Below are 15,325 nucleotides of genomic sequence, written 5' to 3'. Positions count from 1 at the left end.
GGTAAGGGGAGCATATGGGAGCTGGGACCCCAAGGCATTGAATGTTGGACAGAATTTGAGGAATGGTGATGGAACCGCTCCAGAACCCCAAATCTCACCAACCTCCTTTGCTCACGTCCGCTCCAGCCAAGCTTCTCCAAACTCCCAGCCCCTCTTCTCCTCCCTTCGTGGTGGTTTGCAGAGCCAGAGATGTCCCAGCCTTCAGAACATGTGAAAGATGCTTCCTTCTGCTAAGGATTAATCAGAAAGCTGCTTTCCTTCCAGAAGTAAAGAGATAACTTGCAAACCAGAGAAATGGGCTGATGGCCCTGCTTCTTAGAGTTTGAACTGGCCCAGCCTTGGAGAGCATATTCTGAGTCTGGAACCAGAGCTCTTGACTTGAGGACCCATCAAGGAGTCATACAGAGAAGATGTTTATTTCAGAAATCTGCGTTTACATCACTGAGTCACATATTCTCTCAAGGATCCCAGGATCTCCACCCCTTGCCTGCCCAGAGTGGTTTCACCTGATTCGCTGACTGTGCCTCCCTCCAAGGGAAGAAGCGATTAGATTTCCCGTACTTCAGCCCCATCAATCAACCCTGGAAAAATGGAAACCTTGGGCTTGTCCTGGCTGGGAGGAAAAATACTGTGGTTTTGGGGATTACAGCTCTGGGAGGCAGAGGAATGTCAAAGGCCCAGCCATGTACCATCCAAAGAATCAGAGATCTGGAGAACTGAACAAACCAGAACAAAGAGGCCATTTTCTGCAGACCAGCCACAGTGGTTGCACCTTCCCTGGAGTCCCCAGAATTAGGACTCCCCTTAGAAACAGGCCTTATTTCTTCCCTCAAACAGGCAGGTACCATGCTCTAGGATCATCTGCACATCCTGCTTTCTCTTTTATGGAGGAAAGAAACATGAATATCGAGTTCAGCCAGCAAGGCAGGTGCACCAGCCTGGCACCGCGGGGCCTCTTCCTCGTTCGTCTGCGGATCTGGCAGGAGCTGGTCCCAGTCGCCTCTGCCGCCTCCTCTGCTGTCCGTCTGCTGGAACCCTGTAGTTGAACCATACTGGATTACTGCTCAGTCCTTGAACACCTCCATTTCCTCATCTGTAAAATGAGTACCAGAAATACCAATCTCACAGGGTTACTGGTAGAACCAAATGGCTAATATCTGTGAAGTACTTAGAACCTGGCACATAGCAAACACTTATAAACGTTAGCTTTTTTTCCCCCAGAACAGCGTCTTGCACGTCATAAACATCTAATAAATATCTGTTGAGTGGATGAATAAATGAATGAAATGCATCTTCTCACTGCTTGCCTCTTTGCACAGGCCACTTTCTCTCCTCAGAATTACCTCCCTCCTCCTCCTTGTCTGACTTGCTTCTGTGTCCTTTAAAAATCAACTCTGGGGGCAGGCCCGGTGCTGTAGTGGTTAAGTTCTCATGCTCTGCCTTGGCAGCGCCGGGGTTCACAGGTTCGGATCCTGGATGTGGACCTACACACCACTCATCGAGTCATGCTGTGGCGGCATCCCACGTACAAAAAAATAGAGGAAGAGGGGCTGGCCCCGTGGCTGAGTGGTTAAGTTCACGTGCTCTGCTGCAGGCGGCCCAGTGTTTCGTTGGTTCGAATCCTGGGTGCGGACATGGCACTGCTCATCAAGCCACGCTGAGGCAGCGTCCCACATGCCACAACTAGAAGGACCCACAACAAAGAATATACAACTATGTACCAGGGGGCTTTGGGGAGAAAAAGGAAAAAAATAAAATCTTTAAAAAAAAAAAATAGAGGAAGATTGGCAAGATGTTAGCTCAGGGCCAATCTTCCTCACCAAAAAAAACAAAACAAAACAAACAAAAAGAACGAAAACTCTCAGGTGTTTTCTCTACGTGGACGCCTTCCCAGTTGCCCTGGCACTAACCTGAGTGTAGTGTTCCTCCTTTGTGCCCCATTGACACTTGACCTCTACCTTCCATCATTGCATTCGTCACTTTGAACGCATCTTGATGGTGGAGGCTGCTGAATCCACTACATTTTGAGGAGCACTTGCTCTGTGAACATCATAATTACATAAAGACTGGAGCTGAAATTTGTTGAGCACTCACAATTTTCCAGTTACTAACGTAGACATATTTTGTGCGTTACCTTCTTTAACCTTCACAAAATTCCTTAGAGGTGGGGACAATTAGAATTATTCTCATTTGTAGGTAACAAAGCTGAGTCTTAGGTTCAGTAACTTGCCAAGGTGAAGGCCATAGCTGAGATTTGAACCCAGGCTTCAGGGCTGCTAACCATTATACAACACTGCCTTTTTGTTCAAACAGAAGTTTGATGTGTATTATACCATTTGCTCAGCAGTCGTATTTTGTAACTTAACTAAGTGAACCAGCAGCTAAAAGTGGGAAGAACTGTGAGCTGTTCTCATGAGGTTTGTCTTTTCTTGTAGGTTCAGACAAGTGGACCTCCCTAGAAAGAAAGCTGTTTAATAAAGCACTAGCCACTTACAGCAAAGACTTTATTTTTGTACAGAAGATGGTAAGCATGCTCATTGCTCACTTGAAATTGAACTTGGAAATGGCATACCTGCAGATACATATAAATATGTGGTCAGCGGTTTAATGCTCTCACAGAAAGCGTGTCTTCCCCCCTCGCTGGTGAAGGATGGTATCTGACATCGGGAGGGCACGGCCCTGACGTCAGGGATGTGGGGAGGAGGACATAAATTATTTGGACATGGCAGTGGTGGGAGTTATTTTTATCTTAATAAAAATGTGTAATTTATGCATTCTATCAGAATAAATAGATCTGGGGCTTCTAGTTCACAATTTATATAATTTATTTCCTGTATATTTGACAGATCTGTCATGTTTCTGACAGAGCTTTTTTCTGGGAAATTGGAGACGGGAGGATATGTGCCCTCCTCCTAGCCAGTTGCAGAGTTTTGGTGTTGGACCCCTAATCATAGTGACAGTACTAATAAAAATAATACTTTACATTTACAGCATTTCACGGCAAAACAGAACTCTTTCACATAGATGAGATGGCACTTTATATAGCAGATAATAAACTTCATAGGCCTTAATTGGCTGAGAGGTGGTTTAGGCTGAAAGTTAAACTGATTCTCAACAAACCGATGATTTGTTTAGCCATTATTGTGTCATTAAGGTCATTAAGATGTTCGGGTCCACAGAGAACAGGCTCACAGGTGACAGCACCCACTGGCTGCAGGCTGGGCCCATGGTCCCCAGTGGTGTACTTGGTGTATGTCTCTGGTCCTTAGTCCAGGGCCTCGATGGATGAGAATCGGAATAGGTGGGCTTCTTCTCCGACTTGCCTCTGTTTCCAGATCTGCATCTACTCCTGCCTTGCCCTGCTTAGAGGCCCACGTGTTCTTTGCTGCCTCGTCTGCCCAGCAGCTCCCATGCTCTGGTTTTTCTTGTCGCCTTCCCCCAGGGCCCACCTGTCCTAGGCCTCGTTCCTTGAAGGCCCCAGACCTTGTTCACTGACGATGGACTCATGTGTCCTGTTTGCCAGGCAATACAAGTTTTTAAACAAGGTTCTCTGGGACACTATGCTCACTCCCAGAAGATTCTAGTGTAGAAATTCAAGACGTCAGGTGGATATGATGGGGGAAACTTCGGGGAGACAGGACTTACGGTGATGCCCTTCTCATCTCACCACGTAGGTGGCTGTGCTCCCACCCCCAAGGGTACAGCCAGCCTTTTATCTGCTTTCAGGAAACCCACATTATTGAACCCTACCTTGAGCTTAGAGATATATGAACTAAACAAAGGAATTTTTTCTCTTTAAAATACATTTACCTTTGCCCTGTCGGGAGAGAACAGGGAAGGGCTTGTTTCCTGCAAAAACAAGGCTCGTCACACCTTTGCCTTATATTCCTGTTCGACTAAGGAACATTTTTCATAAATAGATTTTCAAGGTCAACAAGTCAGAGTGCCAAACGCATTCAAGCGCATTAAATGAAAAAGCACACTGCTTTATGGGTTAAAAAAAGGAATGAGCTCTCTCTGGACTGACAAGAAAAAAATCTTCAGGCTGTATTATAAAAAAATCAAGTTGAAAAACTGTGTGTGTGCATATATATATACATATATATGTATATATATAGTGTGCTACCTTTGTGAGAAAAAATGGTGAAGAGGAGTATATTTTCGTGTTTGTTGGTATATGTGTAAAGAATTCTGGAATGATAAGGAATTAGTAAGAGGAGCTAGCTGTGTTGCTGGGGTGGGGAGTGAGAACTGAATGGATGGAGAACAGGCATGGGAAGGAGACTTTTCATTCCATATATATGGTGGGGTTTTTTTATTGAACTGCCTAAACCTATTACCTATTACAAAATCAAATTTTCACAAAAGCTTGCTGCCTTGCACGCTGCCCACTGCTGGAGCTGATCTTGAGATGGCTTTCCCGGCAGGTGAAGTCTAAGACGGTGGCTCAGTGTGTGGAGTACTACTACACGTGGAAGAAAATTATGCGGTTGGGGCGGAGGCACCGGACACGCCTTGCGGAAATCATCGACGATTGTGTGGTGAGTGCAGCAGATCGGTCGCGGCTTATGCTGGCCCCTCTCCTACCCCACAGCCAGGTCAGTAAGTGGCTGGTATTTGGTTTGGCTTTGCTGCCCAGGCGGCTGGCTGCAGTGAGTGAGTGATGGGCAGGATTCAGACCCTGACTTCCTGCTATGGAGAGGCAGGGGGAAGGCAGCTTCCGGTTTGACCTGTGGCTCAGTGTTCAGTTGAGGAGATGAGGGTTGGCTTGCGTTCCAAGGCAAGTAGGAGCCAGAGGAGTTAAACCAGGGTGGCCCCAGTCTTCACGTGGTTGATTTATAATGGGTGCCTTGGTCCCCTGGGATACCCCTTCCTGATCCTTCCGTGTCACAGATGCCACTGACCAGAGAACATAACCTGCCTCAGAAAGATGAAGGACTTTACCACGGCTTCCATAAAGCATGGCCCAGGAGGAGCTTTGCCCTCTGGGTAGTGGCAGGAACCCTCGATTAGTGAGAAACTGGTTAGCAGTGTGTACATAGTTCTCAGCCTTACGTCACCATTTATCCCTGACATCAATTTCCTTCGTTAGCACACAGTCCAGAATTGTCTGCCTATTTAGAGTAAGTACGTACTAAAGATCGACATCTTCTCCGAACCCCTCACCTGTGGCTTTGGTAATTACTACCACTCTATCCTTGTGGTTAAGTCCTTTCTTTGCATCCACAGCCAGGAGAAATCTCCTTTTCACATTCTGTGGAAGACATCACCTACCATGTTTGCGTTTGTGAAAATTACATGTCTTATAACAGGTTACTGAACTCCAGTCTGTCACCATCAGAGAAAATGTTTGGAATTCATGAGTGTTGTGGATATTTTTAATTAGATTTTCATTCCCAGTTGTCCCCCAGTTACAAGCGTTAGCACATATGTGGGTCGTTTTCTTTAACAGACACTTACATAGTATTTCTGCATGCTAGGCTTTGTGCTGGGCACTTTACAAATAGTGGCTCATTTAATCACACTAATTCTGTGAGGTAGGAAACTGAGGCACGGAGCCTAAGTAACTTAGCCATGGTCAAATGACTGTGAGTATGTTGTCTGATCTTGATTCGTTTGTGTAATGCTTAAGAGCAGTCAAATGCACAATTCTCTTAGAGAAGTGTAAAAACACTTAATGCTCCAAAGCCTGTGTTCCTAAGAATTGATCCCACCTATGAAATATACACACATATGTAAATTTATATTTGGACCAAGATATCAGAAAAAAATAGACATGTGTGGAATAGGATGGTATTCCCATTCTTTCGATCAGAGATGGCAGTGTTCTATGTTCAGGGTTTCCTGTGACCAGGTCTTTTGTTTGACTGGTTGAAGTAGTGATGTTTTGTCTCTGCATAGCCTTTTCTCATTTGTGGCCTAATGTTTAAAAAAGTACTGTGGCCTCTTCTGGTTCAGGCAGCTAAGAGCAATTGAGTTCCCACAATGTAAACAGCAATATGTATGTAGTGCCGTGGGTGACCCGGAACTAGCCTCTGCCCCATCCCTGGGAGCATATATTCTAGTTGGGAAGATGTGGCATACACAAGTGGAAAGTTTACTGTGAACCCCAAGAGTGTTTAAAAGCAGTGTGAGATGAGAACCAGAAAGTCTTAAATATGGCCTTAAGGACTCTCTCTCATCCAACTCCACCATTCCACAGGCAGAAGGTTGAGGCCCAGAGAGGGGAAGAGGTTTGCTCAAGGTCACACAGAGCAGTGCTTTCCATATGAGTAGAATAGACAGTAAACAAAGAAACACAGAGAATCCTGGCCTTGGAGACCTAGGACCTGGCTCCAGGCTTGCTGACCTATAAAATGGGCAGATGGTTTAGATGATTTGGAAAGTCTCTTCAAATTCTGGAATGTTCTGGGCTCTGTCAGAGTCATGTTTTGGAAGAGGGCAGAATCAGAGAATGTGGTTTCCTGAGGCAAATTGATGTCCCTTCGGCTTGGGTGTGACTAAGTGCCTAGGACAGTGTCTGGCATGATACGGGCGCTCAATAAAGTCACTCTGGGAATCACCCTGGGTCACAGCAACTATCCCTCTCTGAACTCACTGGAGGGAGACAAGGTGAACAAGGGGATTCTGAGCAGAGGAGTGCTGCTGAGGAAGATGTTACCAGACAAAGAGAGGCGCCATCTTGGGCCAACCAGGCTTTGAAGGTGGGTGGAAAGGCCCAGGCCAGCATGCAGCCTCAGAAAGGATTAAGATGGTGCCCAAGGGGCCACACCTTCTTGGGTTTGTTCCCCAGGAGCAAGTATTAGGATGGGTCAGAAGCATCCACACCCTCCTGACCTGAGCTTGGGGAGAACAAAAGCCTGTGTGCAGAGATGACTCAGGCCCACAAAAACAAGAAAATCTTGATTTCAGGCCAGCATGGTAGCTCACAGCTCCTTTTTGGGCACTGCGAAGGCATAGTCAGCCTTCTGAGGATAGTTTGCCAAGTAGAGACGAAAAATTGGGACCATGCTAGGACGGGGGAAGATGCAGAAGGCACAGTCCTAGGACAGAGGTCCTCCTCTTTGTCCTCTGGGACACCTGGGATAGCTCTCCTGGTCTTGTGTTCTCAGTGTTTTGTTAAAGGGACCGGTGACCATTTCCCCCCATATGGAACATGCTTAGGTAGCTCAGGGACTTTTGTGGGGAGACAGGGGCAAAAAGGAGAGTTTGTGAGGAATGACTACTCTTCAGGTAGCCAGAAGGTCAGCAGAGCATAACTCTAACCCAGCAGGGTAGTTTGACTTCTGACCTGAGGCTGTCACAGGCCCTTCACCCTTAGGGACAGAAGAAGGGGGACCAAGGTGGGCTCTGTTAAGGAGGTGGGAGGAAAGTGTGCTGACCACGCCTTCCTGTCTCCTGCCAATGCACATGTTCCCATTCCGGGCAAATCTGTGGGTCTGGCTGTGACCCATCTTCAGCACAATTTAGGAAACCAACTTCCAAGTCAGTTAACTGCCTTTGGAAGGGCTCCGAGAGCAAAGTTCACTCGTGGTCTTCCCACCTAAGTTACTTCTAGCATCATCGGGGGCTTGGGAAGCATCCTCTTGCCCCTTGATATTTAAAGGCAGCTGGCCAATGGTTTTGAGAGGCTTAGGATCTCTGTATTTGAGATGAAAACCTAAACCACGTGCAGATGGATAAATGTGCGCCTGTGCACATCTGCTACAGGACCAAGGGGTGAAGGAGGCTGAGGTTTGGAATCAGATAGTCCGGGTTTTAAATTTCAGTTCAACTTCTTTACCAGCTACGTGACTTTAGGAAAACGAGTTCTCTGGCCAACTTCCCTATTTGTTTAAAAAAGAAAAATTTGTAGAGTTGCGAACGCTAGAAATGTTTGTGTGTGTCTCTGTGTGTGTTTAGTGCCTGATTCATAGCAGGTATTCAGTGTGTCATCACTGTCATCATCATTAGTGACTATAACACTCAAATTTGTGTCTTTGAGTAAATTTTGGTTGAGCATTTATATTTTAACTTACACATTTCTCATACTGTGAATTCTATTTGCATGCCTGAGAAATAAAAATATCCTCCTCCTCAAGGAACTCTGATTGTGGACTCTCCCTGCCCTGCGTCTGCCCACTTTCTACCAATTTTGAAATATTGCTGAATGTTTCATTTCACAATCCATCGTAAAATGGCCAACTTGTTGATACAAAGTTCTACATGTTGGGATTTTTGCCCTCCTATCTTTGTATCTCTTAGTCACTTTGGTGAGCCATGTGGCTTGATTATAAATCATTTTGTGGACATGTGGAGATTGCCAGTTGAAATAAAACCAATCTAAATTCCTGAGACATATATTATCACAGTACAGTTTAATTTAATCTGTAATTTTGTGGCTATATAGAATGTTTCTTCTAAGAGTTTTCAAGCCAAAAAATGACATTATGAGAAAGTTGTAATTACAAGAGTTATACCATGAAACAAATGCCATTGTCACTTAAAGTTATTATGTGATTTGTTTTAAATGCCAAGCTATAGGCTATGCTCTGCCCAGTAAACTGGTATTTGGGATCACCAGGTCCCAGTTCTGTAAGGAATGGAGTGAACCCTTGGAGTCTGACATAATATGGTTTTACCTGAAACTCTGAGATTGGAAGATGGTGGTTTCATCCAAGAATAAGAAGGTTGAAGTGAAATCAACCTCTATGTTCTACACTAGTCAGAAACCTACAGCTTATAGTATCATAAATCACTCTATAAAATGTGTTAGACTTATGTCTGTATTAATTGAAGTCTTTCAGCAAATGTAATCATTACTAGTTAACCCAGTGAAAACTGGAACCATTTCTTAAATACACCCTGTTACAATATCATCTCAAATAATGCATGTATATATATTGTTAACTATGGACAAGATTGATCCAATGAGTGGAGTGTTCAATGCCCCCATATTCACTGGCGTTGTCTTTCTACCCCACCTCCAATCCAAACTGGAGAGAGAAAGCTTGTGGTTTCTGTATCCCAGGGTACCATTCCACTCAGAAATCTTTATTCTTCTTGGAAATTCTCACTTCTGGGTTTTAAGAATCGTAGCCTCACCCAGATGAGCTGTTTGGGGTAAACCAGACTGGAGCCCATGTGCTTTAAGCTGTGGGTGTGCAGAGAGAGCCTGGCAGAGAAAGATGACCTGTCAGGTTAGAGGCGGCTGGACATGCCTTTCGTTTCCTCGTTTGTAAAATGAGACGCCTGTTTACAGCCTATTCCATGACATAGTAAATGTGAGAGTGCTTCATAAACTGTAAAGTGCTGGAAGCTGAAATGAGGTTGATGTAGCATAGAATTCCCTTTCCCTCGTCCTCAGGCCTTTCTGGGACTGGAGGAGCCAGCATCCCTCTCCCCACAGTGAGGATGGAGAGAGCAGAATAAGGTACTTAAACCAGAGCTAGAGTGAGAGCGTCCTAGATCCCTGCGCTCCATCCCAACCCACTGTGGGTACCGACTCCAAGCTGCTCCCGTAACTGACCGTTGTGTTAGCCTCGAGGAAGGCGGGGGCTTTCTGCTTAATTCTCCGCCTGGGTGCTGTTCTGAAGTAGAGGGAGGGCACACAGTAGCAGAGAGAATAATTAATCATAGAAAATATTTTTCTTGTTGTATTTCATAGGCCTCTGGAGGGCATCTGTCTAAGCCCGTGTTCAGAGACACCCTCCCCCAAAAATAAATGCGTTATAAATAAAAGTGAATATCCCCTTCCATTTTCTCTCCTTTTCAAAGTCATTGTGGTTCACTCTTCCATTCTGTTTCTGACAAGAGCAGAGCAGGAGCACATCGGAACACAGTGTGGCACAGGCTTTCCACGGGCCTTGGGTCAAATCAGATATCTCGGGTGTTTCGCATGGAAGTGAGTTATAAAGCCTATAAAACAAATTATGATAGGTCTTTAGTCTCTCTCCATAGGGTGTCCACAGTATTGCTTGAAAACCCTTGAAAAACACTTGAAAACCCTCTGTACTGCTCTGGGGAGACAGCTGCACACAAGGGGGCAGCCTGCGGGGGTTTTAGTCAGGTTCCAGGTCTGCTCATCTCCAGCAAGGGGGAGAAACTCTGCAGACAGAAATCTCTCCTCCCGGCCGTAGCATCTTTTTACATAAGTCATGGGGGAACCCAAAGTGGGGCCAAGGGACTTCCTTGACCTCAGAATTCCAAGCATCCAGTGACCAACAATATAGAGACTGTATCCCTCCCCACCAGGCTCTGTCAGCCGTTCCTTATGCCGAAAGAAAGCAGTGCAGCCCCAGCCTCCAGCCCCTCTCTCCTCTCCTGGCCTGTGGGTTCTGATCATCACTAAAAATGCCATTTGGGGATTTCCCCCTTTTTGCTTTTATTGCCTTAACACCAGACGAGTGAAGAAGAAGAAGAGTTAGAGGAGGAGGACCCAGAAGAAGATAGGAAATCCACAAGAGAAGACGAGAGCGAAGTGCCAAGGTCCCCAGAGCCGCCGCCAGGCCCCATCCTGGCTCCCACAGAGGGGCCGCCCCTGCAGGCCCTTGGCCAGCCCTCGGGCTCCTTCATCTGTGAAATGCCCAACTGCGGGGCTGTAAGTGTCTCCGCGTCCTCGGGGATCTGGGACTAGCGAGGGCCATATGGGCCATATGGCTGTGCCCGGCTTTAAGAGACGATGCGTTTGGGAAAGGGTGCCTGCCCTTTGAGCGGTGAAAGTTTGTCAGAAGGACTTCCACATTGCCTTGGTTTTCCTTCTTTCACTCCGTTTCCTGATTCATCTGGCCAGCAGATGTTTCTGGAGTGAATGTGTGGTCCGTGTCAAGCGCTGTGCTGCTCAGAGGACGCAGAGTAGGTCCCTGCCCTCTGGAAGTGTGTGGTTCAGAGCTCTTCAGCGGCGATGCCCGTGGCTCGCAGCGAGCCTTGACCTCCAGAACTTAGACTGCACATGTGGTGCCTCTCCACTCCCCTGGGCTGTGTGTCGCACCAGGTCGTGCCCTGTGAACGTGCATTTAAACGCACTGGGGGAGCCCCCAGGGAAGGATTGTCCTTTTATAACATAATTACGAAGATTTAGCTAAAGTTTATCTTTTACCCTTTGGAGAAAACAAAAAAGATTTCTTAAGCAAATTAATCATGTAAAGGGGCTGAAAGGGAGTCTGTGTAATTAACCTAGTACTTTTCAAGTACGTTAAAAGCCTCATTTAGCTAAAACAAAACTAATTCACCATTTGATCATTCTTAGCACTAAAGCGAAGGCCTTACAGAATCTGTACTGCCTCGTCTATGGCTCCCTGTGTATTTTAAAGGATATTTTTTTTAAGTTGTTAACTTTGGACTCTCGGTCCCCCGTTGGTCTCCCACTCGTCAGAGTTATTAAGCTTTTCCAAAATCAGGTTTCTTAAAGTCGGGCACGCCTATAGAGGCACGTTATACAGTATTACTCAAAAAATGAAAATGTTGCTCCTTTCACAAGAAGTCCGTTTTCCTCAAATTGGTGCTTATCTCTGCTTGTACATTATATGGAACAATACTGTTTTCCATAGTGTATTGAATGCTGCTTATTGAGTCTGTCACTTAGATGAAGAAAGCAGCAGTCTTTAAAATAGTTAGATCCTAAAGCAGAAATTCACTTGATTTACATTTAAGGAAAAATGAATAAGTAAAAAAAAAAAAAAGATGTACACATTTTGCATTAGCTTTGAAGAGCATAAGAAATTGCTATCTCGTTTCTGTCTTTGATGTTTAATGACCTGGACACTTCACTCCATCACTGCCCTTCTGTATAGAGTGCTTCCGTTCAGAGATGATTAAGATGTGACTTTAAGTGACAGTATTTCTGGGTGAATGGATGCTTCCTCGATTCATAGTTTTTGCGTACAGTAAATCCTTTACTGAGTGGGAAGTCATCTTTTACTCTTCCCTATCAGAAAGGCTCGGCAAGATGGATGTTTTTTAATGACTTTTAAAAATCACAGGGAAAAAAACGGTGTTCGTTTTAATCCTTGCGGAACCGTGGAGGTTTGGGTTGCTAAATCAGCAGCAGATTTTTTTCCCTGTAAGACCATAAATAGAGCTCAAGGGCTTAAGGCAGAGTAACCCCCTATAGCAGGGCGGCTCGCTGGCGACCACCATTACCTGATGCATTTAACAAGCCACAAGTCAGGGCTCTTGGAATTCCGGAGTGTAGATTACATCACTTTATAGCAGTGGTTCTCGACTGGGAATCATTTTGTTCCTCAAGAACATTTGGCACTGTCTGGAGACAGTTTTGTCAGGACTGGGGCGGTGCTACTGGCATCTGGTGGGTGGAGGCCAGGGTGCTGCTGCTGGACATCCTACATGACACAGCCCCCCACAACCGTGAATTATCCATCCCTAACGCCAGTAGTCCTGAGGTTGGGAAACTTGCTCTATGGCAAGCTTCAAAAGACTGTCCAGGTCCTCTTCCTTCTTATTATCCTGTAGTAAATTTGGGAGGTCTGAAACATTGCCTCCCCAATAGGCTGCTGACTGGGGCTTGGACCAGACATAGAGAATATGTCAGAGCAGCTGATCAGTGTCTTTCAAACTGGGTTTCATGGGGCTCCAGGGCTTCCTGGGGGGAGAGAGAGCTGGGCAAATAGGCTCAGTTCTGGGGTGCTGTCTCTATTCAGCCAGAGCACCTCTGCTTTTAACTTTGAGCGTTTGAGTAAGACCTGATGTGTCTTAAAAAAAAAAAAACAGAAAGAAAGAAAGAGGGAAAGGAAAAAGAGGTGGAAGTAGTTTCTGACTTTAAAAAAATTGAAAGCTAGTCCAACCTCCTCATTTTATAGATGGAAAAAAATAAAGTGTACAGAGGAGAAATGGCCTAGCAGCCTCCCAGTTAGACAGAGGTGCTGGGTCTAGCCCCCAGGTCTCCTGACTTGTGGACGTCAGCTTTATCCTTCATGCTGTGCCTCATCCCCTCTCGTCTTCTGGTTATACCAACGATGGGATTTTTATTGGCACAGCATTTGTGATTGTGGTATTGATCTCTACTTTCTGTGGCATGTGCCCAAAGTTTGCTGATGTCAAGCCCCTGTGCCCTGTCGTTAGACTGTTTCAAGTATCACATGTTTTACCATTGAGTAACTAATAACCCTAATTTCCTTTTCAGGACTGTAGATGTCATGTCACTCCCTTTCTTCCCCAGGTGTTCAGCTCTCGACAGGCACTGAACGGCCATGCCCGCATCCACGGTGGCACCAACCAGGTGACCAAAGCTCGGGGTGCTGTCCCCTCTGGGAAGCAGAAGCCTGGCAGCGCCCAGAGTGGGTACTGCTCGGTGAAGAGCTCGCCCTCTCACAGCACCACCAGCGGCGAGACAGACCCCACCACCATCTTCCCCTGCAAGGAGTGTGGCAAGTAGGTGGAACTGGACCAGGGACTGAATCTAACTTTGTGATGGATAATTGCTCTGTGAAGCCCATGACAGGGTGGTCTGAGGTTTCTTCAACTAACCCCAGACTCTCCAAAGTCCCCCTCATACCATCCTTGGGGTCTGCGTGGTGCCTCATGCTGGGTAGACCCTGTCTCTGACTCAGAATATGATCATTCTGATGTCTGAAAGCCTAATAAGGATGGATAGCTTCAGAGAGCAAACCTCTAGTTGCAAAACTTCACTCTTTTCCAAAAATGGTGTGTGGGACTCTGATTCCCACTTCTCTTCACACCCAAACCGTACTCACTAGTGTTGTTCTGTTTGTGTCCCTGTGGAGTGATTTCAGAATGGCTCTAAAACACCCAATCAGGAACTCTCTGGAGCAGAGATGGCTTCCCTACCACTAACTGCTCATTCCTGCACTGGGGCAGACATCACTAATCAATTGCTACACTCTCTGCTACCACGTTAAAACAGGACTTCAAATCCTTTCCATCAAATGCTTCAAGCTGACACAACCAACTGATCAGAGTTGACTCGTGATAAAACCTATTTGTCATGCCTGCCCTTTTAAGTATAATTGCAGACAACAACTAAGAGGGGAAAACCAACAGTGGGTAGTAAAAATAACAGCTAACATTTACTGAGCACTTATTTTGTTACATACTTTGTGTGCGTGAGCTCATTTAATCCTCACGCGGAAACACCATGTAATACAGATACTATTTTTACCCTTGTTTTACAAATAAGGGTTAAAAGTTAGTAAAATGACTCGCCCAAGGTCACACCACCAGTAAGAGCAGAGCTGAGATTTGAACCCAGCTGGCTTCAGATACAGATCCTGGGCTCCTGACTGCTGCTCCATCCCATTGTTTTGCTTGTTTATTTACTTTAGGTAGAAAATATCTTTGATAGTAAGATGCACGTGGTTCCCTCCTACAGCCTCTGATACAGAATTCCAAATTACTTCTCAGGGAGTTGCCTGGTGTGGAGGGGTGTCACACTGTCAGGAGGGACATCCTTTAGGAGCCCTGCTGAGTGTCTCTTCCCATTATCTCCAGTGCCTCAAACACGAAGAGAAATGTTACCTGGAGAGATGCCGACCAGGTAGCTGCTGAAGCCCTATCAGGAGAACATCCCTCATTGTATGAGTGAGGCCAGCTGGGACCTCTACTTGTGAGACATCCTGCTAGGATATTTCAGGCAACTTAACAGTAGCTGCCATTTGTTAGGTACTCACTGTTCGCCTGGCACTGTTTTAAAGGATTTTTACATGTATTGATTAATTTAATCTTTAGAATAGCCCAATAAGGTAGGTACTTTCAGTAGCTTCTTTTTTACAAGCAGAGAAACTGAGGCACAGAACGGTTAAGTGGTTTGTCACGGTGCACAGCTGAGTGGGGACTGAAACCGAGCAGGGTGGCCTGGACGTGCTCTTAGCCTCTCAGTAAACCTGACTCGTTCGCTGGCACCCGCCAAATGTATTGGCACTGGCGGCTCTCTTTCCCTCTGTGACGGCCAGAGATGGAGGAATGGCTTTAGGCTTTCAGAGCCTGGGCGTGATATCATCTTCGCGTCACCACGGAAGAAATGAGCCCTGGATTGACCATTAGGTTTATTTACTTGAAATAATGGAACCTCTCCAGGCAGATCCTGTTCTCTCCCAGCTGTTTGCCCTGGGGTGGAAGAGGGGGCGCACGGGGTCCTTGAAGAGGAGCCGGCACCGTCCACTCTCTCAGCTCAAACAGGCTGCTTACTCCTTACTCCACCAGGTGGAGACAAAGGACATTTTAACCAACAAAAGTTAGTATTTCAAGCTTTCTGTCTTTCAGTAACATCCATTAAACGTTTTTCTTGTTTTGTTTTTATGTTGCCTGGGACCTTTTTCTACCATAACTCCAGTTAATATTTTATAGAAAATAGAAATATTTTCTGTGGTTT

At 45.8% G+C, this 15,325-nt stretch overlaps 1 protein-coding gene and 1 long non-coding RNA gene across 2 annotated transcripts in view; one reads left to right on the top strand and one right to left on the bottom strand.

The window, feature by feature from the left end:
• The window catches only part of TRERF1 (transcriptional regulating factor 1), an 84,538-nt gene that overhangs the window by 64,116 nt on the left and 5,097 nt on the right, over positions 1-15,325 (top strand). The window contains 4 exon segments of the mRNA XM_070586064.1: positions 2,436-2,524; positions 4,428-4,541; positions 10,382-10,579; positions 13,157-13,368. Coding sequence (XP_070442165.1) covers positions 2,436-2,524; positions 4,428-4,541; positions 10,382-10,579; positions 13,157-13,368 — 613 coding nt within the window.
• LOC139077505 (uncharacterized) overlaps positions 398-15,325 on the bottom strand; it is a 24,579-nt gene continuing 9,651 nt past the window's right edge. The window contains exon 3 of the long non-coding RNA XR_011530090.1: positions 398-1,036. This is a non-coding gene — a long non-coding RNA (uncharacterized lncRNA). The remainder of the gene's footprint in view (positions 1,037-15,325) is intronic.

The sequence above is a fragment of the Equus przewalskii genome, chromosome 19 (genome assembly GCF_037783145.1).
Source record: "Equus przewalskii isolate Varuska chromosome 19, EquPr2, whole genome shotgun sequence".
NCBI classification, from domain to species: domain Eukaryota; kingdom Metazoa; phylum Chordata; class Mammalia; order Perissodactyla; family Equidae; genus Equus; species Equus przewalskii.
Note: the sequence above shows the minus strand (reverse complement) of the source record. Positions and strands in the feature narration are given on the sequence as shown.